The sequence below is a fragment of the Leptodactylus fuscus genome, chromosome 2, assembly GCF_031893055.1.
Source record: "Leptodactylus fuscus isolate aLepFus1 chromosome 2, aLepFus1.hap2, whole genome shotgun sequence".
In the NCBI taxonomy this organism is placed as follows: Eukaryota; Metazoa; Chordata; class Amphibia; order Anura; family Leptodactylidae; genus Leptodactylus; species Leptodactylus fuscus.
In genome coordinates this window covers 256,208,507-256,234,256 of record NC_134266.1, presented here as the reverse complement: position 1 = coordinate 256,234,256, position 25,750 = coordinate 256,208,507, and the positions used below count along the sequence as shown (strand labels likewise).

General features: G+C 44.2%; 1 protein-coding gene across 1 annotated transcript in view; it reads right to left on the bottom strand.

Annotated features, from left to right (window-relative positions):
- CWF19L2 (CWF19 like cell cycle control factor 2) overlaps positions 1-25,750 on the bottom strand; it is a 95,609-nt gene that overhangs the window by 42,374 nt on the left and 27,485 nt on the right. The window contains exons 9-10 of the mRNA XM_075266118.1: positions 15,829-15,925; positions 10,612-10,710 (exon numbers count right to left, since the gene is read on the bottom strand). Of these exons, the coding sequence (XP_075122219.1) occupies positions 10,612-10,710; positions 15,829-15,925 (196 nt within the window). The remainder of the gene's footprint in view (positions 1-10,611; positions 10,711-15,828; positions 15,926-25,750) is intronic.

The window sequence follows — 25,750 nt, the reverse complement described above, 5'->3', positions numbered from 1 at the left end:
GTATACGTGCCAGATCACATGGCATGTTATATCGTGTGAATGCACCCTAATAAGAGTCCATCAGGCGTCTTTCAATTTAAAAGAAAATGGTGGAGGAAAAAAAAATCCTCCTCGTAGGACTTTATTGCAGTGTTCATCTGAAAATTGTTAGAGGAAAGAATCCCCAACATAGACTCCAGTACACATGTGAATGTAGCTTATGTGCCATCATGTTCCAACAATTTTAGGATTATTTTTCTCCATCACAATCCTTTTAGGCTGGGGACCCACATGGCAAAAAGTATGGCGTTTTACAGTCCCCTGCAATGTTGGTGGGCTTCTAGTGAATCCCATCCACACATTGCCGAAAAATATGTGCAGTGTTTGAGGAAATCGCAGAATGTTAAAGAGCTTAAATAGAATCTCAGGCACCAAAACTACCAGAGATTGTTGCTTGGGAATGGTGGAGGCTAGAGAATAAATGGTGGAGGCGAGAGAGAAGATGGCGGAGGTGAGAGAGAAGATGGCGGAGGCGAGAGAGAAGATGGCAGAGGCAAGAGCGAAGATGGTGGAGGCGAGAGAGAAGATGGTGGAGGCGAGAGAGAAGATGGTGGAGGCGAGAGAGAAGATGGTGGAGGCGAGAGAGAAGATGGTGGAGGCGAGAGAGAAGATGACGGAGGCAAGAGAGAAAATGGTGCAATCTAGAGAGAAGATGGTGGAGGTGAGAGAGAAAATGGCGGAGGCGAGAGAGAAAACGGCGGAGGCGAGAGAGAAAACGGTGCAACCTAGAGAGAAGATGGTGGAGGCGAGAGAGAAGATGGCAGAGGCGAGAGAGGAAATGGAGGTGAAAGAGAAAATGGTGCAATCTAGAGAGAAGATGGCGGAGTCAAGAGAGAAAATGGCGGAGTCTAGATTCCAACTATGCTGGAATCAGTGAATCAACTCCTCTTATAGATGCTAAGAACTAGAATTGGTAGAGTTGATGAAAGCCCCTCTAGCAAAGAGACACAAAACACCCCCTGAAAATAAAGGTTCAGAACATACAATGATCCGGCCAATGCCAACATGTACACATCTTCACACTAGCACTAGAACAGTAGAGAACCAAAATCTCAACCATCTAGGTGCCAGGAAACGTAACTCCAATTTTTTATGTAACCAATTCAACAAAATAATACGCAATGATGGCCAAATTCATAACATGCCGCAATCCATATCTCAACCACTTGCCGGGCACATAAACACATGTAGAAGAGATATCTGGTGACAGAGTATCACAAAATCAGGTTGTTTTTGAAAGCGGTTAATGTCGTGGAAATGTCCAGATATGGACAACAGGTTAGGAAGCGGATTGATCTTTTGAATTTCCTAGAAACCCTTTAATGCAATTATTTTTACTGAATGAATTTGGATGAACTTAGAACAGGGAGTAGAGAAAGGGAGGGTGAAAGCTACTACGTAAAAAAGTATCGTGAAACAAAAATTGCAAAAACAATAGAAACACAAAAATGAGCCTCCTATTGCTTGGTGGCCACAGGAAGAGCCTTTCCAGCAAAGAGGTCACATCTTCTAAAGTCATGAAGAAATGAACATATGCTCCTCGGCGACAGTGAGGGTGTTTAGTATGCTGACGAAGGAGGACGCAGACACAGTCCATGTAATATTACACGAGAGACAAGATACAAGAACACTTGGGAGACGGCGCAGACAGAACAATGACAATAGCTGCCGAGATTGCAGAATTATCCGATGAAAACCCTCTCGCTTTTATTTTATTTTCTAATAACCCGCTGTCCTCCCCACTGAGTCTTTGCACACAGTTTTCCCTCTGGAAACTTGTTAAAAAAAAAAAAGTCGTGAAGCTGCAAAACAATAAAAAAGTGTCTTATTTAGATTTCACTGGGCTTATTCAAAAGACAGAAAAAAATAAAATTTGGGAAAGCAATTTAATTGTTGTTTGTGGCACTGTATTGTATCGAGGCGATAACCCCGACCCAAAATATCAAATGTAGGATCCCTTTAAAACATCATTTTCTGGTAAATTTAGATTTATTGACATTCTGTAAAACAAGGAACAGACATAGAAAAGAGTATGCAAATACATATAGTCGAGGAAAACTGTAGAACCACGATAAGTTGATTACTTCTTGGAAAAATGAAAAACTTGCTCTAGTGCCATCTTATGGAAGGTAGCATCCTATGGATCAATGCATGATGTTTAAGAAACCTATGTGACATGATCTAGGATTGAAGCCGAACTTGAACTTGCTCTCAAAAAGGAAGAGAGACCTATCTGCAGACAGCTGTTTCGGGTTATTGTTCTTTATAGGGAGCTTCCTTCCAAAAGGTGGTGCTAGGGAAGATTTTCCTTTTCCCACATAAGGTCTGGAAGACTCTGAACACTAAAAGGTGAGCTGCAAACACACCTTTGGAGTCAGTAGGCCAAACCATTGACTGTAACTCTCACCCTTCGTTTTCCACAGCCCAATTCTGAATAGTGTGGTTCTATCCAAGTCTGCGTTGAACCCGAAATTGCGGAAAGTGATACAACCAAACATGACCTCAGTGAAGAGAAACCAAAAAGGAGTCAGACCAGAAACAGTCAGGAGGCTGAAGGGCAGGAGTATGTAGTCAATATACACAGTCCAGTCATATTAATGTGACCACCGCCTACTTTTGACGTCAACGTTAAATAACCAATCGCAGAAGGCACGTGTCATCTGGGTGCACTAACCATTGTGGAAGGCACGTGGATCAACATAAGTATGCATCTATTCTTGCGGACCATGTTCACCCCTACATGCGAAGTGCTTTTTCCTCAGGATGATGGCATCTACCAGCGGGACAATGCGACATGTCATAAAGCTTGCAGTGTACTTGTGTGGTTCGAGGAGCACCAGGATGAGTTTACTATACTCCCTTGGCCAGCAAATTCCCTGGACTTGACCCCAATCGAGAATCTGTGGGACCACCTCGATCGGGTTGTTCGGGCAATGGATGCTCAACCCCATAACCTAGCGCAGCTGGCCACGGCACTGGAGTCTGCATGGCTCAACATCCCAGTGACATCATCACAACATCCCCTCTCTTCCTGCACATCTCGCCGCGGTCCGCTCTGCCAAAGGTGGCTATTCTGGATTTTGACAGGTGGTCACATTAATGCGATTCGACTGTGTACATTAGACACCTGCAGAGTATGAAAGACATTGAGGTGAGGGGTGCAGTGATGGGAAGATGTTCTTCTTTGACGTGGTTATCCAAGTTGCATAATCAATGACCACAGATATCAGCAGGACCCCCAGACGCTCAGCTATTTGAAGAGGCCACTGTGTTCAGGTGAGCACTGCAGCCTTACCAAGCGTAGCACCATACATTTGTATAGTGGCTGTGCTTGGTATTGCAGCTCCGCCCATTCACTTGAATGGGACGAAGCTACAATCACGTGATCGATTAAGGTGAGGCCACATGGCCTGTGAAGCAGAAGCCAGCTAATCCACAAGAGTCCGGATCGCCATTTGCCCCCCGGATCTACAATTGATGACCTATCCCAATGATTTATAAGACCTGGAAAACCCCTTTAAAAAAAAAAAAATCCTAAACTGTAAAAAGTCCCTTTAAATAAAATCATAAGGCTGAAAATAAGCAAAACCACCACTATCAAAGACTATAAATGCAGTGCCAATATAGCTAGTAATCATGGCCGCCTATGATGAGGACCACAGAACTTCTATTCCCCGAGTCTCGCTTACGATGAATTAATTTTCCACCTCGATACTCCACACGCGGTGAGGTTTATAATATAAAGGAGCGGTGAGTGAGAAGCCCACAGTAAATTACTGCCAATGATATGCTAATGGCTTCGGTGCAGGTGATTTATTTTTAGATACTTTAAATTACTTTGGTCATATCTTGGCATGCCATGAACACAGCTGATTCCACAAGATACAAGTAAGAAGGAAGCAATTAACATTGTGTTGCTCCGCGGTGGAACTTAATTGCCTTTAACGGTAAAAGAAACACAGGAAATTAATTCACTTTTCCAACGAGAAGTGGCTTCTGGGAAGAGAAAACTTTTTTAGAATGGAGTTACTTATTTTGTAAGGAACACAATGAAAGGAGTATAAGCCAGGAAAGTTTCGGAAACTTGATGGTTGTCCATTCAAAGCTAAAATACAAGGCAAGGTTGAAGGGAATGGGTCATCTTCTTTGACCACCCCACCCAACCCCAATCCACCACCAATACGTTATGTGTTGCCCTCCATTTCCTTCTCACCACCAGTAGACAAGGAACTTTTGTCCTGAAGGCACATTGGGTCATAGGGATGGAGACCCGATGGAAGAAGTCAAGTCTTTTACACCACAATCTGCCTGCTTCGCCGTCCATCAGTCCTAGTCTAGGAGTTTCGATGACATCAGCATCACTAAGGGAAGTCAATCACAGATGATAGGGATTGGGTTGCAGCATGGAGAGTTGGACTTCTTCTGTAAGTTTTTATACTGACTGCCAGATTGGAGTCGGGAAGGAATTTTTCCCCTGAAATGGGGCAATTGGGATTTTTTTGCCTTCCCCTGGATCAACACTGTAGGGGATTGTCGGGTTATAGGTTGGACTTGATGGACTGATGTCTTCATCCAACCTCATCTACTATGTAACTATGACTTGAAGGACATAAATTTACATACAGAATAAAATTTATATTCCTGGAGATAGAGGCAGCATACTGGCATTATAAAGACACCGGAGGACAAACAGAGACACTACGAGGTACTGATGGTGGTTTGGGAAGGGACGGGTAGAGCCGACATTTCCCTTAAATCCTCTAAATGCCCTCTATACTCCTTCTCATAACAGGAAGATTTTTATATTCCCTTATTAAGAAACAAGGAATACAAGGCAATCTTGTAGATGTGTTGAGTCCTCTGCCATGCTTATTGGTGGGCGGGTGGTCCCAGGGGTTGGACCTCCACCAATCACTCCTTTATTTTCCATAACATCCCCAGCATATACAACAAATATACTATGGGAGTCATCATTTCAGATACGTACACACTAAGCAGGCTTAGTAAAAGAAGCGTTAATTATTTCCAGATTCTTCTCTAGCGCCCAAGTCAGTACAGTCTGGGAAGAACAGTCAATGCCTTGCGTAATTCCAACTATTGCTTCCATATCTGATTCTGGGACAATGTTTATGGATATTCTTTTAAAGATTTCAGGGCAAAGCCGCCGAACCTGTTGAATGGCCCCAAATCCCTTTTTCCTTACACCAAACTGCCTACGAGCAGAATAGAAGGACATATGTAACCCAGGGAGCTTCATATAAGGCAATCCTCCAGTTGAGTTGGGTGTCATCATTTTGGAAACATATTCACTATGCAGGCTATGAAAAGGAAGCATTTAGTCTTCCCAGATTCTTCTCTAGTGCCCCCCCTTCCCAGTCAGTAAAGGTTTAGAAGAATAGTCAAAGCCTCTTGTAATTCCAGCTATCACTACTACAGGGTAAACTAAATGCCCCCATCGATCTTCCCTAACATCAAACTAAATGCCCCCCACCCATCTTTCCTCATAACAAATTTCCTATCAGCAGACTAGGTGGACTTAGATGATCCTACTAAGAAATAGGAAGCTTCATATTAGGGAATCCTGCACTTGGGCGTCATCGTTTTAGAAACACGTCCACTAATCCCAAGATATATACAAGCAGCTTTTAGCTTCTTCTCTAGGGGACTACCCCTTTAAGACTGTCGTACCCATCTTGATAATCAACAAACTCCCAACTTTCCACAAGTAATAAGCAAGAAAGAACAATGCTGTAAATGCTAATAAATAATGAAATTAGAGATGAAAGACGAGTTTAATTGATTCATTAATTTTTTAGCAGGATGAAGCCTCAAGGTAATTATTGTAGAATCTAATTTACAAAAAAATGTAACTCATTTATACGGCAGAAGATACTCTGAAATTCAGATAGGGTACTTGAGGTAAGGGGTCTGCTGCAAACTGCTAGAAGAATTGTCATACATTTTATCTGCCAATATCGATTTAGCAGAGTTGGCTACCCAAGGGTAGAGCTGGCTAGAGATCTACCAAAGATTGGTGGACTTTTTCATTGGTTCCTCATGCACATGACAGAGCGCGTTGTCCAAGTAGATTTTCGATCCTCATTTCTGATCATTATAAACGAGGTCCTATCCAGATCCGTAAAAAAATCAGAATGGAACGGATTGGTAGTTCCCATTGAAATCTTGGCGGAACAGAAGGCGTATCGGAAAAGTATCATCCGAGTGTCACCGGTGTGACTTGAACTCCTTGTTGCCTGAAGCCTTGGGCTGGTTTCACATGGAGTTAATAACCATAACCATATAACTACCCCCTGGCTGTAATGATGCAGATCACCATAAGGTTCCCGCTGATCAGTAGAAGTGAGAGGAATCGGGGCATGGCGGACATAATAAAGGGATCATATTATGGTAGTGTGAAACCAATCATGTATGTTCTTGGACATGTCGTTGATGATGGGCAACCAATGTATATGGGGCTATACAACATAACATGATGATCAGTTATGCTCCGTTCTTGGAGACCCAAGCGATCCAAACAATGAAGCTCAATGCTGCTGCTCCTCTGGTCGAGATCACATGATCGGAATATGGGATTGGGCAGAACAGGATGCTGGGGCAAAAACTCGTCAGTTCATCACCCCAGGACCCTCTCCCGGGAAGCCTGTCAAGCAGTAGATCCTGCCAGATGAAGACAAAAGTTTGCTACGGGGCCCCGTCATTCCTGCTTTAAGGCTTACATTATTTACTAATGGTGGCCATACATGAGAAAGACTTATGGAAAGAGATTTTCCATAATCCTACAATCTATATTTGAGACAAGTATCTCATAAGTCCAGGCTCTGCCCATGACTAGGGCTGCGACTTGCATATTTTTCACAACCATGCGCCAAACTTATTAAGAATAATCAACGCTAATGTACCGCAACCATGCTGCACAGCTATTGACCAAGCCCGACCGAGATTACACACATTATTCATTCTATTTAACACGATAATGTAAAAATCAATTGTAATCTGGGCGGCCATGCCTGGCTGGATCCTCAAACAGGATTCCTAATGACTCCGCTCCAGAACCAAAGAAGCACATTTATAAAAGCTTTCTGAAAAGATTAAAAGTAAAGATTACAAGTAACGCGCTCTGCTTCTATCCCCTGGGGAAGTCATAATACCATAATTTGTACATAATAGCATAAACTCCGCCTTTTCCAATACATGTACATTCAAGGGGTAATCCTGGACTTAGGGCAAAACTAGAGGCGGCCATTTCTCAGGAAGGGGAGGGAGAAAGGGTATTCAATAATGGGAATCGCTGTGCCAGAAAGGGAGAGGCTCACATAACCGCTAAGACAAATCACTGGCCTCAGAAGTCACTGGATCTATGAGCCAAGTCACTGGCCTCGGCAGTTGATTGTAAGTGACGGGTGACATCACTCACAGTAACTGGTGAGTGATGTCCCTTTCTATGCACCGCTGAGTTCAGAGATTTATCTCAGAGAATCAGTGACTTCTGAAGCCAGTGATTGCCTCAGTGACCCGGAGACTTCTGAGGCCAGTGATTTGTCTCACTGAACCACTGACTTCTGAGGCCAGTGACTGGTCTAAGCGATACAGTGATTTCTAAGGCCAGTGATTGATCTCAGTGATCCAATGACTTCTGTGGCCAGTGATTTGTTTCAGCGATCCAGTGACTTCTGAAGCCAGTGACTTGTCTCAGAGAATCAGTGACTTCTGAAGCCAGTGATTGCCTCAGCGATCCAGAAACTTCTGAGGCCAGTGATTTGTCTCACTGTTCCAGTGACCTCTGAGGCCAGTGATTGATCTCAGTGATCCAGTGACTTCTGAGGCCAGTGATTTGTTTCAGCGATCCAATGACTTCTGAGGCCAGTGATTTGTTTCAGCAATCCAGTGACTTCTAAGACCAGTGATTAATCTCAGTGATCCAGTGACTTCTGAGGCCAGTGATTTGTTTCATCGATCCAATGACTTCTGTGGCCAGTGATTTGTTTCATCGATCCAATGACTTCTGTGGCCAGTGATTTGTTTCAACGATCCAATGACTTCTGAGGCCAGTGATTTGTTTCATCGATCCAATGACTTCTGTGGCCAGTGATTTGTTTCAGCGATCCAATGACTTCTGAGGCCAGTGATTTGTCTCACTGTTCCAGTGACCTCTGAGGCCAGTGATTGATCTCAGTGATCCAGTGACTTCTGAGGCCAGTGATTTGTTTCATCGATCCAATGACTTCTGTGGCCAGTGATTTGTTTCATCGATCCAATGACTTCTGTGGCCAGTGATTTGTTTCATCGATCCAATGACTTCTGTGGCCAGTGATTTGTTTCAGCGATCCAATGACTTCTGAGGCCAGTGATTTTCAGCGATCCAATGATTTCTGAGGCCAGTGATTTGTTTCAGCGATCCAGTGACTTCTGAGGCCAGTGATTTGTTTCAGCGATCCAATGACTTCTGAGGCCAGTGATTTGTTTCAGCGATCCATTGACTTCTGAGGCCAGTGATTGGTCTCCTCCAGTTTCTGGTGTTGAAAGTTCTAACATAGGAGAGAGAGGGGCCCAGGACAATGGAGCTCTACGGGTAGGTGTGTATTTTTATGTTTTCTTTAGGTTTGTTTAACACTCACCTGGTTGCCTCAAAGATTGCTTCTTAGACAACTCCTTTAACCTTCACATAGTACCGACATATTCCATAGGGCTGTGCAGAGATTATTCATCCCTTCAATTCTAATTTATTTCACTAGTATGGTCTTGGAGAGAAACTGGAGGAATCCTTCACAACCATGGGGAGAGCATAAAACTCCATGCAAATGTTGTCCTTCATTGGATTTGAACCCAGGGCTCTACCGTGGCAACAGTGCAAAACACTATGTGACCTTGACAGTGGCTTCTAATACAGTTCCCACAGGTAGCAGTGAGGACCAGAAAAATGCATTTATGGTGGCTGCATGCCTTGTAAATGGGGTGTTTGGAAGTGGGGATGTGGGAGGGGGGTAGTTTTTGAAAAGAGCTGGTACGTTGGTCCCTACCTCGCTTCCCTATAGAGGCACACAGGCTTTATTTTCAGTAAACAATGATATGGAACGAGTGAGAAAAATCAACTGTGAAAATCCATTCTGTATTATGGATCTATTTTCACCTGAAGCACAGCGTCTAGATGCAAATAATTTTTCAAAATGCAATTTCCCAAAACCTTACTTAAAAGCCTCTGAAGAAAATCAATACCCAAAGGATATGTAATAAATGCCTGATAAGTGTAGGAACCCATACAGACCCCCGGATGCTGCATGCTCCATACACCTCAAGGAAAGGTGGCTGCAGCTCTGTACAGACTTCCTCATTTAACTCTATGGACAGACCGAGCATAGAAGTGTATTCTCCATACACTTCAGCTGAGATGTGAACTGATGAACTGCGTACCCCCTGCAGTAACAAAGGATCAGGCATGTTGAATTTGATATTATTGGCATATTCTGTCGTATTATTGGTTTTGGTTCTGTGTACTGTACAAGGGATTCGATGCTTTGTGAACTGCAATGCCCATATATATATATATATATATATATATATATATATATATATATATATATATATATATATATATAGAATGTCATAATAAGTACAACACTAGCTATACCGGCGACTTCGTCCATGGCCCCCTCACCCTTTGCGTGCCCCACCAGCAGTGCCACCCCGTCCTCACCGACTCTGCCTTGTGGGCGCAGTGGGCCTGCCCAACACCAGAGCACCATGGACCCCCACCTTGCGCCCCGGCGGCCCACTCCCTCTTCTCTCGCCCCTGGCCCCCCACTTTTTTCCCTACCCGCTCCCCCATTCCCTTGCTCCCGCCCCAACCTGTGACCTCGGGCCCCTTCCCACACCACCCCGGGCCCCCTTTCCCTCCCTTGTACACACCCTCCCCCACCCTGTGCCCCGTTTTTGCCCACCCAAAACCAACCCCCACACCCCAACCTGCGACCCCGGGCTCACCCCACCCCACTTCGGGACCCCCGTGTGCCAAGGTTACAGGGGTGCATAGGGTTGAGAGACCGCGCAGCCCCGCGGCTGCGGCCATGCACGGCACGCGACACAGGAAGACGGCGGTTTGCAGGAGCTAGGCAGAGTTCAGTCTGCCCCTTCCGAAACCCGGCGGACTCACCAGTCCACGCCGCGCGCCAGTAATGCCGGCATGTGTGGCTCTCATCTGCCGGCATGCACGACGCCATGTTCTTCATGTCAGTGCGCGGCCGGATTGTGGCTCTATAGCTCCGCCCCCGCAGTGGCCTGCTCTAATCGGCGCCCTGCGCCTGACGTGGTGACGTCATCTGAAGTCCTTCAGCCTACACGGACCGTGAACTTGGTTCTCGCAGATGGCCAATACGGCAATATAGGGGGATTGTGAGGCGCTCTATATTCTTTTTCCGGGTGCCATTCTAGGTATGTGCGAAATTTCATTGAAATCCATTTGGCCATTGCGGCGTGATAGCGGAGCAAACATCCAAACACACAAACTTTCACATTTATAATATTAGTAAAGATGACATGCCGTCTTGTTGGGGTTACCTCGGATTTTTCTCTCCTTTCTTTCCCAGTGTCTTGTGGCTTATTTAGTTTCTGCTGACGGGCTTCTTCCAACTGAGCTTTGAGTCTTGCAGCCAGCTCCTGTAAGAAAGACCACCGCATATGAAGGAAAGTCAAAATCAGGCTACAACTGTCTCATGACTTAAAGGCTATGTCTGTCTTCAGAACCAATTTAGGTTTTCTTTTCGTGCATCTAAATAAGAGTTTTTTGGCAATGGATTTTGACACGGAATCGCCTCAAAATCCACTGCCAAAAACGGCTCCCATTGACTTTAATGGGAGCCGCTTGCTTCTTTTTTCCGCTAGCAAGCTGCCCTATCTTGCGCAGCGCGAGGCTCACTCCTGATCAGGCCCATTCATTCGGGCCTAATCCAGACCGTAAAGCCGCAACGGGATGACGATGCACTGGACCAATAACCCATCACGGCTAGCCGTGCTGAATGTTCACACGTGGAATGCAAATTCCGCCGTGTGAACATACCCTAAACCCTCTGACAGGCCATACCCCTGCTCCAAAATCTATCCCAACTTTCGGAAACTTTTTAGGCTTGATTTTCCAAAGGACTTGGAGCTCCATGTATTACCAAGAGGTCCGGAAGGGAAAATACCACTGGTATCTTGACTTCTTCAAATAGCAATTCAATAGCTCTATATTGGAGAAGTTGGTCCAACCTTCTTGGCCCAACGTATACACTCAAATTAAGGACATGTGGTCTATGGCACAGAGTTTCAACCTTAGGAACGTACTGGAGGTGGGCACAGCCTGCAATTTCAGGGGGTACATGCAGAGGCTGAGAACCATTGTCCTCCTTACCCAAGATGAACACCTTGGAGACCTTGGAGCACACAGAAAGCATGGAGCAGAATGGTGAGCGATAAACTCACCACTCACTCCTTAGACTTCGCTGGGTGTGGGAACCCTTATACTACATGTGAGGGCAGTAAGGGAGCCATTATACTACATGTGGGGACACAGAAGGGGCATTATACTACATGTGAGGGCACTAAGGAAACCATTATACTACATGTAGGTACATTGTATACTCAGTGTAGGAACCATTATACTACTTGTAGGTACATTGTATACTCAGTATGGGAACCATTATACTACATGTGATGACACAGAAGAGAGCATTATACTGAGTGTGGGAACCATTATACTACATGTAGGTACATTGTATACTCAGTGTAGGAACCATTATACTACGTGTGATGACACAGAAGAGAGCATTATACTGAGTGCGGGAACCATTATACTACATGTGAGGGCACTAAGGGAACCATTATACTACATGTAGATACATTGTATACTGAGTGTAGGAACCATCATACTAAATGTGGGGGCACTAAGGGAGCCATTATACTACATATAGGGACATTATATACTGAGTGTAGCAACCATTATACTACATGTGGTGACACAGAAGGGGGCATTATAATGAGTGTGGGAACCATTATACTACATGTGAGGGCACTAAGGAAACCATTATACTACATGTAGGTACATTGTATACTCAGTATGGGAACCATTATACTACATGTGGGGACAAAGAAGGGGCATTATACTGAGTGTGGGAACCATTATACTACATGTGAGGGCACTAAGGGAACCATTATACTACATGTAGGGACATTGTATACTGAGTGCGGGAACCATTATACTACATGTGAGGGCACTAAGGGAACCATTATACTACATGTGGTGACACAGAAGGGGGCATTCTACTGAGTGTGGGGACAGTTATACTATATGTAGGGACACAGAGGGGGCTATTATACTAGATGTAAAGCACTGAGGGGGCCATTACAAAACAATTGACTTAAACTAGGAGCCAGCCTTCTATTATTTAGTGATCACTACTTTGGGGGTTCTTAGTTGGGAAACTTTCTTACTAGGGGGTACTTTGCTTGAGCAGGTTTATGGAACAGCTTACGGCCCTTCTTCATAACTCTGTTGACAAGTTCCTGCCTGTGTGAACTATTTGGGACAATACTGCATTACTTGCGGTTTCTAACATTGGGCTGATGATGATGGGCCTGCTGCCTTGCATCACTGGGGTCCTAGGTTCGATCCAACCCAGGACAATCTGTGAATGAACACCACTAAAATGCGAGTTATTGCACGTCTGAACCTTGACAACACTCTAGACCGCAAAATGCAAAAAAATAAATTACAAACTTATGAGCGCTCCCATTTATTCTAAGTGTAACCACGCACAAAATATCTACACGACGCTCCGAATGCCGTAATAGATCTGTGCAATAAAAAAGCCTGATTTCCATGAATATACGAGGATAGTCAATCTCCAGACACTTAATTGATATTCCGCAATAATACAAAAACACATCTACTCATTACTGCCAAGTTTGTTATATAATGAAGCGATTAATTCTGGCGTTCTGTGCGACTACCATAGCTCACATTATTAGCTTATATTACACCCTGGTGAGATTTTATTACTGCTGGAAATAACAACATTAATAAAAGTGCAGAGACTCAGGACAAACAGCGTCTGACGGATTTTTAGATCTGCAGCTGTTTTGCCCCCATGGCCTGGATGGAATAGAACAGGAGGGAAGATGGCAATGCAATATGTCAAGAAATATATATATCTACTTGTCTAATATGGAGTCTCCCTCTTGTACACCCATCCACCTGCGGGCCACAATTCTTAAGCCATCGGTGTTTGCGGTAGGATGTAGTTGTCGGACAGAATTGTCAGCCATATTGATGACTAGAGATGAGCGATCAAATACCTCCCCTCCATAGATATTGGTGTTTAAAAAAAAAAGGCGCCAGGGAAGGTGGGAGGGGAATCGAATATTTTCTGCGTGGTATCCGATCGAGTACACCAATAACTATGCATGGGAGGTATTCGATCGAATACTACTCGCTCATGTCTATTGATGATCACAGTGGTCACCGGGCCACCCAGAGAGTCACAACCCTCCTCAGCTATGTATTACTCACATTACACCCTGGATAGCGGCTGTGCCCTACCAACACTCACGTTGGTTTCTAGCAGAACCCTTCCTCTGCTCCTGCTCTGGGGCTTTTGACTTTTGTCGCCGCCCTGCTGCTTTAAAGGAGTATTCCCAACTCGCCCGTTCATCATTTTGCAGGCTGTATGCTCTGTACACTTCCTGGTTTTCTCGGTACATTGGTGGGCGGGGTTTTACTTGCTCTGCTATCTCTCTTCATAGCAGTACACGTTTTCAGTTAGTAATGAGTTATGGTTGTAAATAAATCAGCACAGCATCACTGGAAGATGCACAATATGAAGCTGATGTAGCAGAGCTGGATTTGATAGGTGATGAGAATCCCAAACTTACATGCTACAGGACTAAGGGTCAGCTTGCAATAAACTCAGTTTTAGGTCTGTGTTACATACAGAGGTAACAGACTCCCTGTCTCAGCCCGCATCAGCAAAATTCAATTAGCCGACCTGATAACTGGAAGATAAAGAGCTCAGAAATACAAGCTGCTCCAAGCACTCGGCTCCCATCCCCTCCTGAGTGGAGAAATAAACTCATCCCCAGGTCCCTGGTTATGGAAACACAGTGTAAACAATGAAGTGAATAATCTCAGATAGCGGCCAAACAAAGCAGTTTTGCTTAAGCAATGTATTTAGGAAAAGTCTTAAATCCACATAAGCTAGCAGTATAGATAGGATCCTTGAGATGGGACAACCCCTTTAAGCTGGTGTTGTATTTAAAAGGGCATTATCCTGCCATACGCTGCCTGTTTGAAGTAGTTACCCAAAAATAAGAGCCAAGGCTACTTTCCTGACTTCATTTTTAAGGCTCACAATCTAAATTCGCTATCAGTATGTCTTCGGCATGTGGGAGAAAACCGGAGTACCCGGAGGAAACCCATGCAAACACGGGGAGAACATACAAACTCCTTGCAGAGGTTTGTCCTTAGTGGGATTCAAATTCAGAACTCCAATACTAAAAGACGTACAGGGCCTCATTGTTTGAGGCTTTCCTGATATTTATTATATTACATTTATCTAGTTTTCAGTTCCGCTCCACTAGGACTAGGAGACAGCTATAACCAGTGACTTTAACTCATCTATTTGGCACTACAAGCAGATTAAAATCTAGAGCTCTGCTTGTTCTGAATGGCTGTTGTGCTAAGCACAAGCTCACCAGGAAGTCAGTCCATTCAATAGGACCTTTCACCCCCAGCCAATACAAGTTCTTAGAATGTGTGAATAGTCGCTGTTCCACTGATTCCAGCGCAGTTGGTAGTTTTTCTCTAGCTCCCACCATTCCCAAGCAATCAGCGCTGTTAGATTTGGTGCCCGATGTGCTATTTAAGCCCTGTAATGTCATGTGGGCGGGGTCAGACAGAGGGCGTGACTCAGAGCTCCAATCAGAGGCATCCAGTGTCAGAGCTCAGAGTCACACCCCTTCTCTGCTCCTGCCTGACTCCGCCCTCCTGACAGTACAGAGCCTAAATAGCATATCAGGCACCAAACTAACAGCACTGACTGCTTGGGAACAGTGGGGGCTAGAGAAAAAATTCCAACTGTGCTGGAATCAGTGGAACAGGAGCTATTGCATGAAAGGGCTGGACTTGGAGGAGGCGGTGAAAGGTCCTTTTTACAATAATAACATTTTAAGCTGCAAACAACAAACTCAGATATAGTAGATATTGACTAACTCACTCTTCAAATGAATTCTGTTTTCCTTTCTCTATGCAAGCGAGTGCAAGCAAAATCTATCTTGATCTAAAATTTATCAAGCACCTATGAGATGAACTGGAATAGACACTGCAAGCAAATATTCATGGCATAGGAAGGACAACATCTGTAAGGAGTTCGTATGTTCTCCCCGTGTTTGCGTGGGTTTCCTCCGGGTACTCCGGTTTCCTCCCGCACTCCAAAGACATACTGATAGGGAATGTAGATTGTGAGCCCTATATGGGACAGTGACCACTATGTCTGTAAAGCGCTGCGGAATATAATGGCGCTATATAAGTAAGCATAATAAATAAATGTATAAGCCAATGGGATGAGATGTTAGATAACCGGATACCTTTCACCATGTAGAGTATGATTCATATGTAAAAGAAGCATTATAAAGAATATATTAGATGTTAGTGCACAACTTTTATGGCAAGTCTAAGGAATGTAAAAACCCTAAAATCGGATCCTTGGGTTATGGAGAGTACAGTTATGTAACAAGACTTACCGTGTTCCCCATTATCTCTGCCTTGACAATCTTGGCACCTAGCTTGTTCATCTCCTCCTCGCTGAGTATCTGGACGGGTGGCGGTCTGGTTTCCGTTCTGCATGATATAAGATAGAAGTCAGCACACTAAGAATACAGTGTCCAAATGGTAAGCATATATACACGAGGCAGACAATCGCATATAAGTAGCTAAACTTGCAATAAAACTGGAAAGCACAGGGGGAGTGGGGTCGTGTAAAATAAAAAAAGAAGGGATCCTCACTTATCCCTGCAACAGTGTTAGGTCCCCCTTTCCAACTGGTGGCTGCACTTGTCGGGCCAGAAGGGAAGGGTTTCAGGTGACCTATTCACTGGTTACATGTTGGGAACCAGGGACACATTAGCAAGGGCATCACCAGCACCCAATATGACTGATGTGGCCAGTGATAGTCCAACTAGTCTGGGCATGGGATGGAATGAGAGATCCAAAACCGCAACAGAGGACAAGGAATAGGAGAGTACAATCTTTTTTTTTTTTTTTTTTTAACACACCCCCAATCCTCCCCTGGGTTTTCCAGTTTGACTGGAACATCCTCTTAAAGGGATTCTACCATTAAAACACTTTTTTGTAGATAAGACGTCAGAATAGCCTTTAGAAAGGCTATTCGTCTCTTATCTTTAGATGGGATCTCCGCCGCGCTGTTCCTTAAAAATACCGGTTTTTACCGGTATGCAAATTAGTTCTCTCGCAGCGATGGGGACGTCCCCCAGCGCTGGAAACGCGACGTCCCCACTGCTGCTTAAAAACAGGCTCCAGTGACGCCTCTATCTTCGGCTGGATCCTCCCCTTCTTTCTTCATCTTTCTTCGGGGTCACCTCCGACGCCTGCGCAGTTGGCTCTGCCAGTGAGACACTAGTACAGCCGACTGCGCATGCGCGCAATTGCGGCCTCAGAACTATAGCCGCTGGCCGGCATGCGCAGTCGGCTCTACTAGTGTCTCAATGGCAGAGCCAACTGCGCAGGCGTTGGAGGTGACGCCGCTGAAGAAAAACGAGGAAAGAAAGGGAGGATACAGCCAAAGATAGAGGCGTCGCTGGAGCCTGTTTTCGAGCAGCAGTGGGGATGCCCCCATCACATTTCCAGTGCTGGGGCCCGCCCCCATCACTGCAAGAGAACTCATTTGCATACTGGTGAAAACCGGTATTTCTAAGGAATGGCGCGGCGGAGATAAGAGGTAAGAGACGAATAGCCTTTCTAAAGGCTATTCCAACGTCTTATCTACAAATAAAAGTGTTTTAATGGTAGAATCCCTTTAATGGAGTACTTCCTTCTTGTAAATGACAAGTGAAATAAGCCATCACTTTACAAGCAGTGGGGTATGACCTCTGGTACACCCACCATTATTTAGCAAGATGGGGCTACAGGGCTGACATAACCCTGGGCTCCCTTTTTTTTGCACAGGTGTGCCCTGGCCACTAGATGTGGGCCACCAGTCACTTGAATAGGGCAATACTGCAGTTTGCCACATAGTGGGTGCCAGTCAGTATTAGTGCTTTGCTTTGGCTTAGTGTCTCCTCCCTCCTCCATAGACTTCTATAAGCAGTTGTAATTTGATCTGTCAGTGATCTGCAGTTCATCAAAACAGATTCAGCAGAGATTTCAGAGTTAATGTCAGTTTAGGAAAGAAAGGGGGGGGGGGAAGGATCTCATATGTGGAGAAAGATCTCTTGTGTGACATATATCGAAGCTTCTAATATATGCCTTTAATACTGATCGACTAAAAGAGTTTCGAAAAGTTAGTGACCCTGAGGTAGGACCCGCATCCAATATATACAGCGTATCTAGGTCTTAGCAGGGAATACCCATATAACTTTTATTAATTCATCCAAACTATTCACAGTGGTGAGAACAAGAAATATTTTTATTGCCTGGTAATCTTGGATACCTTTCCAATGCACCTTTATACCCTCTCCTATGTATAGTGTTTATATTTCATATTCAACTCATATTGTTCCCATTCATCTATACAATCTCCCAGTCTTGGCAGCATGGTGCGGAGCCGGCCATTTACATAATAGGGTAATCTCATACACAATACAAAGGGGATACAAAGATCGGGAGATTGTGTAGAAGAAAGTGTTCAACATCAGCTGAAGAGGAAATATAACATGAAATACACCATTAAGGGGTTATCCAGGGAACTAAAATGTCCAGAATTATATTACAAGCAGCAGAACTTATATTTCAGCTTTGGGCTGTATCCTGTATACAGCGATGATGTGCCAACTCTGGGGTCACATGACTGACCTTACTCTACTCATGTGGAATTATATACTTAACAAAAAAGTGTGAAACAACTGAAAATCTGTCTTATTTTCTCGGTTCTTCAAAGTAGCCACCTTTTGCTTTGATTCTTGCTTTGCACGCTCTTGGCATTCTCTTGATGGGCTTCAAGAGGTAGTCACCAGGAATGGTTTTCTCTTCACAGGTGTGCCCTGTCAGGTTTAATATGTGGGATTTCTTGCTTTATAAATGGGGCTGGGACCATCAGATATGTTGTGCAGAAGTCAGGTGGATACACAGCTGATAGTCCTACTCAATAGACTGTTAGAATTTGTATTATGGCAAGAAAAAAGCAGCCAAGTAAAGAAAAACGAGTGGCCATCATTACTTTAAGAAATGAAGGTCAGTCAGTCTGAAAAATTGGGAAAACTTTGAAAGTCTCGTTAAGTGCAGTTGCAAAAACCATGAAGCGCTACAAAGAAACTGGCTGACATGAGGACCGCCCAGGAAAGGAAGACCAAGAGTCACCTCTGCTGCAGAGGATGAGGACCGCCCCAGGAAAGGAAGACCAAGAGTCACCTCTGCTGCAGAGGATGAGGACCGCCCCAGGAAAGGAAGACCAAGAGTCACCTCTGCTGCAGAGGATGAGGACCGCCCCAGGAAAGGAAGACCAAGAGTCACCTCTGCTGCAGAGGATGAGGACCGCCCCAGGAAAGGAAGACCAAGAGTCACCTCTGCTGCAGAGGATGAGGACCGCCCCAGGAAAGGAAGACCAAGAGTCACCTCTGCTGCGAAGCTCATCCGAGTCACCAGCCTCAGAAATCGCAGGTTATCAGCAGCTCAGATTAGAGACCAGGTCAATGCCACACAGAGTTCTAGCAGCAGACACATTTCTACAACAACTGTTAGGAGGAGACTTTGTGTAGCAGGCCTTCATGGTAAAATAGCTGTTAGAAAACCACTGCTAAGGACAGGCAACAAGCAGAAGAGACTTGTTTGGGCTAAAGAACACAAGGAATGGACATTAGACCAGTGGAAATCTGTGCTTTGGTCTGATGAGTCCAAATTTGAGACCTTTGGTTCCAACCACCGTGTCTTTGTGCGACGCAGAAAAGGTGAACAGATGGACGCTACATGCCTGGTTCCCACCGTGAAGCATGGAGGAGGAGGTGTGATGGTGTGGGGGGACACTGCTGGTGACACTGTTGCGGATTTATTCAAAATTGAAGGCATACTGAACCAGCATGGCTACCACAGCATCTTGCAGCGGCATGCTGTTCCATCCGGTTTGCATTTAGTTGGACCATCATTTATTTTTCAACAGGACAATGACTCCAAACACCTCCAGGCTGTGTAAGGGCTATCTGACCAAGAAGGAGAGGGATGGGGTGCTACACCAGGTGACCTGGCCTCCACAGTCACCAGACCTGAACCCAATCCAGATGGTTTGGGGTGAGCTGGACCACAGAGTGAAGGCAAAAGGGCCAACAAGTGCTAAGCATCTCTGGGAACTCTTTCAGGACTGTTGGAAGAGCATTTCAGGTGACTACCTCTTGAAGCTCATCAAGAGAATGCCAAGAGTGTGCAAAGCATTAATCAAAGCAAAAGGTGGCTACTTTGAAGAACCGAGAATATAAGACAGATTTTCAGTTGTTTCACAGTTTTTTCTTAAGTATATAATTCCACATGTGGTAACTCATAGTTTTGATGCCTTCAGTGTGAATCTACAATTGTCATACTCATGAAAATACAGAAAACTCTTTGAATGAGAAGGGGTGTCCAAACTTTTGGTCAGTACTATATATGAGTCAGTGACACCTTATGGTTTATTTTGGGTCAGAATTTTACGCCAAAATATTGACACAACATGGCCCCCACTTTCCACCTAAAACCACTCCCCTTCTGGCATGAAACCACACCTTTTTTGAACTAGCAAGGAAAAAATTGAGCCTAAAATTAGATGAGCCAAAAATTTTCTAGGTAAGGGTGCAGCCACAATAGTGAATGTTCCCCAATGAGTGATATCCAGATTACAGGTTCCCACGCTTTACAGCAGCCACATAGACCATACATTTATATACTGTTAACGGCAACTCAGGCAACATGGCCGACCCATAATCATTTACTATACTAAATAAATACATCAAGAATATATACACAGTCCAGTCAATGTGACCACCGCCTACTTTTGACGTCAACGTTAAATAACCAATCTCAGAAGGCACGTGTCATCAGCCATCTGGGTGCACTCATCATTGTGGAAGGCACGATGGAGCTACACAAATATGCATCTATACATGCAGACCATGTTCACCATGTTGTTTTTCCTCAGGATGATGGCATCTACCAGCAGGACTAGACGACGTGTCATAAAGCTCGCCGTGTACGTGCGTGGTTCGAGGAGCACCAGGATGAGTTTACTGTACTCCCTCAGCCAGCAAATTCCCCGGACTTGAACCCAATTGAGAATCTTTGATACCACCTCGATCGGGTATTTTGCGCCATGGATGCTCAACCGCATAACCTAGCGCAGCTGGCCACGGCACTGGAGTCGGCATGGCTCAACATCCCAGTGATCATCATCACAACATCCCCTCTCTTCCTGCACGTCTCGCAGCGGTCCGCTCTGACAAAGGTGGTTATTCTGGATTTTGACAGGTGGTCACATTAATGTGGCTGGACTATGTATATGTATGATATATGGATTCCCTTTAAACTTAGGTTGGGGTACATATCAGTAAGCGTGTAGATGGTCAGAGTCCGGCCTGGATTCTACTTGAGAGTCCACTGTCCAATCAGCTGTGGATGTTCTTTTAAGAAGGTCATCAGAATCTCCCCGATGGAAAGACAGAACTTTCTCTGTTACAATATCATGAATGTTATAGTGTGAGACCCCAGACATGATCTATCCGGATGGGAACCCGATATGGAGCCATCATTGTGCGAGAAGCCAATACATTCCAGCAATTGAAGACTGAGCAAAATAATAAGCCGTCACTGAGAAGTGTGTAAAATACTGCAAACAAATTAGTGTCTAATGAATCTGTGTGTGAAACACCCCCATGGGACTGTCTGCGGCCAGCAAGCTGCCTAAATGAGCATTATTAGCTAGAAATTACAAGGTTAATGGCTCGGCTAATAGCAAATTATTAAATAGGAGGCAGCACCTAGAAAGGGGATTTAAAGCGCCCCCTTCCTCTTTATTATATAATTCACACCCATCATCCATAACATTAAAACCAGGGGAAGTGAACAGTGAGGATTATCTTGTGGCAGGGGCATCTGTCAAAGGGGGATGTAATAGGTAAGAAGAGAACAGTCAGTTCTTCAAGTTTTTGTTAGAATACGGGGAAATGGGCAAGTGCAAGGATCCAAGTAACTGTGACAAGGGACTATGGGATGTCCTATACATTGTTCACATGGCCTGATTGCTGCTCGGTTGCAATGAACGAAACGTTCTGAGCTCCGATACATAAATGTACAGTGATGTGCTTGGTAAGTACTGAAGAGACTTGTGTGTTTGGATCTTTGTTCCTCAATCACACAAAAACGGCTGAACAGATTTGGATGAAATTTGGCACATAGATAGATTGTAACCTCCATTAAAACATAGGCTACTTTTTATCCTGGTAAATGACATGGCTTCACGGCTGTTATGAATTTATGTTCACATACTATATTACACTGCATCTTATCTCAGCTTCTGATAAAGCCAGGACTGTTATCTCTCTACCGTATGTAAACACTCAGTTAACCCTGAGTCCATTGTGTATATGCATTTGCATATTATCTGATCTGTTCCAGGCAGTGCTGACACACTGGATGGGAAAACACCTTTAACCCAAATTGCCAGTTTACCAATTTGAAACATGCTGGGAAAAAGAAAAATCTAATTTGTTGCAAAATTCTTAAACAACGGGAGCTATGAAGGTAGCCAGAAGTGACAGAGTTCTCCTCAAGCGGAGCTGACGGGGATCATCCGTGCCAACAACCCGCTCATTATATGGTGTCCCAGCGAGTTGCTGAGATGCCGGAACAATCACAGGCATGGTGCGAGGAACAAGCTCATCAGCAGGACAGCTTAAGCACTGCCGAAACGCCGGAGCAGGCAAACCATCGACGGCAGCAATTTGCTGAATATAGGCGGATCGACGCCAACAACACGCAGACGAAGTCGCGGGCAGAGGATAGTTGATAATATAATAAGTCCCAAAAAAAACCCCGATACTTTACAAGGACAGGATTACTTTGTTGCATACAGCCTTCAGGCCCTTAGTGCTGATCTCCAAAATCTCTACCAGGAGCCAAGCTATAGGGGGTGCAGGGGCCCTCTGTCACATACAATATGACAGGGTTGTAAATGGCACAAGCAGCTACAGACTCTGCCCGGGGACCCAGGAGCTTCAAGTTTCTCCTCTGAACTGATGTGTAATTCAGTTATAGAAATCTACATTTTCCTTTCCTTCAGACATACATATAGACATCCGTGCATGAGGACCCAAGAGACAAAGACCCTGTCCGCTTAAAAAGTGGTTACACATAGACACCCCCAGATCCAATAGCCTATAATGAGGTCCACCGGGTTTCCACAGGTTTTATACCGAAACCAGCGGAGAGAAAAGTCCTCCGCCAATTTTAGGTGGATCTTATAGAGACTCTAATGCAAGCGTGACTCCAGCCTTAGTCTAAGAGTCTGTTCACTTGTTCAAGATTTCATGAAGGTTTTGGTGCAGATATTACACAAATGTTTCCGTCTCTACCCCATTTACATGCAGGAAAAATCTGCTTACTCTTTTAGAGGATTTTGCAAAAAACCCTTAAAGAAGTAAATAAAGGATATAGAAGTATAAAGGAGGAGAGAGAAAGATTCTACACTGGACAGTCCAGATTATTGCTTAGGGTCACGTATATTCCACACAAATGGTTTCTCTGACTGTAAAAAATTGCTTAAAGGGATAACCCAGTTAGCGCAAGCTACTCCAGTTCCAGTGAGAGTGCTTGGTCATACAGTCCGCGCCGCTCCGTTCATTGAATGTGACCACCAGAGATAGAGGTTTACTCGGCTATTGATGGTGGACCCCGTTCAGAACAGGTATGCAAATCAACCCGGGTGTCAAGATCGATGGGAGTCCCAGCAGCAAAAGAACACCAACTCGAATACCCCTTTAAAGTGTACCTGCCATTGCAAAATATAACTTCATAAATGAATAGTACAGGTGAATATAAGAAACTCTGTAATACATTTCATTAAAGAAATCTGTTTCCTTCTTCATTTACCGACCTACTGAATATAGGGGATCTGCAGTGCTCCTGTTTCGTCGGGAAGGGGTTAATAGGAGCACTGCAGATCCCCTATAGTCAGCCAGACTGAATTCCAAGTGGGGGAAAAAAACCCAGTTCTCAAGCTCAGGGAAGGGGCAGACAGACAACCAAAACACCCCGTCCCCTTCCCAAGCAACTACTGCACCCAAAAACTCTGCTGAATTTCCCCCCCATCGGCTTATACTCAAGTCAATAAGTTTAACCAGTTTTTTGTGGTAAAATTAGGGGCCTCGGCTTATATTCGGGTCGGCTTATATATACGGTACTTTTTACATAGACGTCTATGAAGAGAGTGCTGGAAAAGACTTTTAGCACTGCCTTACTTCGAGATAAGACTCTACCACTGCACAGAATGAGGTAATAAAACAACTAAGAGCCTCCTCACCCCTCCCCTCTCCATAGACTTGTGTGCGAGGTAAATATGGAACCAATTCTATACATTATATGGCAACCTAATAAGTGATGAAGGAAAGAAATATCCTTAATAACATATCACAAACTTTCATACATTCGCCTGTACTATTTATTTATGAAAAATAGTTTTAGAATTGTAGGAACACTTTAAAGGGTACCATGGAAATTGAAATATATGGTGTCCCATCCGTTTTTCTGTGCTAATAGCCACATTATGGCTGCAGCACATTTTACATTTGTCTCTGTGGCTGTGTACAATAATGAGCAATCCTCCCCTATCCACTCTTAATGGTTTATTTACATGCAATTCTGCCAGCAGTAACTGTACAACAGCAACCAAATAGCAAATAAAAGCCCAAGTGACCATACCATAGGAGATCCAGAAACACTGAACTGCACATAAAAAGCAAATACATGCAGGCATAAGGCAGCTGAAAATATCCATCACACAGGAAAAGAGAAATCTATAAGCACAGTCAGGAAAGCTGCGTGATGTCTATGAATAATATCCCATTTATAATCACACAGGCAGCCAGAAGTAGATACAATAACATAAGTAAACGTTTCTTACATTGTAAGCTGTGAGATGTGCAGAATGTTTAGTCCGATGCACAGAGAATAACTACTGGCTCCGAGGAGAATCAGCCCATCCCCTCTCCATTCACAGTGTGAAGACCGAAAAGACTCTCCTCCTTATACTGTGAAGCCATCCAATAATAACACCTAAAAAGTGGATGTCTTGCCTCACCATATTGCATTCTATCCAACACATGCAAGACTGAGCCAGAAAAGTGAATACGAAGAGATAAATAACCTAGAAATCAGTCGCTGGATTAAATTAGGTCACAATGGACTTGGAGCTGTCACACGTCATAGATTTTCCGTCACGGTTTAACACAAGCAGCAGGATTTCACATAGCGCAGGCTTACATTTCACAGATTCCCACACATGGCTGTTGTGAGATGAGAAGGTCTTTACTGCTGTCATCTGGGAGGAGAGCAGACAAGATATAGCACCGAACCACATACAACCAATATGGGAATATGGGTCATATTCAGCAAGCAGCCATGGAGGATACAAGTGAAATTTCACAGAAATACAAGACCACTCCCAGATCAGGGTATATGTAGCGCTGAGATGGATGACATAGATAAGTCATAGCTAAGTAAGGGTGGGAAGCACCAAAATTATCTCTAGGCAAGTATAAAGATTTTTGTTTTTTAAAATGGTTGCACGGACGGATTTACAGCAGGGTGATTTGAGACACTAAACCCTCAGTTCATAAGTAAGTTTAGGTCATTTAGTGTCTCGCTCCACTTTCTTTTGGAAACCTGTCCCTCTTCCATTGAGAGGCCATCTTGCTTTTTTAATGGTATCTATGGACGGGACTTCCCTAGTAACAGGGAGTGAACAAGTGGTGGGAACTATAGAGAGGTCTGTCAAGCAGAAAACAGCAACATTTTTTAAATAAAGTGCATTACATTTCGGTCCAGAATCACATGTTCTATTAAATTAGCTTAAGTTGTCTGAAAAGTAAGTGACCCTTTGAGGTATCAAAGTAAAAAGTTTCCTCAGCATGCATGGCTACTTCTCCATTCACAGTGGCCCAGTAGGTTGAGACATTTATGGCATGTCATAAAATTTAAAGGGAACACCCCATTCAATTTTGTATGGCGAAACCTCTAGTAATCCTCAAATAATTGTCATATATCACACGTTCTAATAAATCCGTGGTTATTAGATCTAAGATTTTTCAGGCCTGGACTAAATCTATAAACTAGGTAATCGTTATTTTTAGAGAACTTGTCACATTGAAAGTCACACTGGCCTCGCGTTACAGAGCAAGAAGTACTGAGCAGGTCCATATATAACTTAATGGAAAAATATTCAACACAACTTATTTACTGATCAAAACATATGCT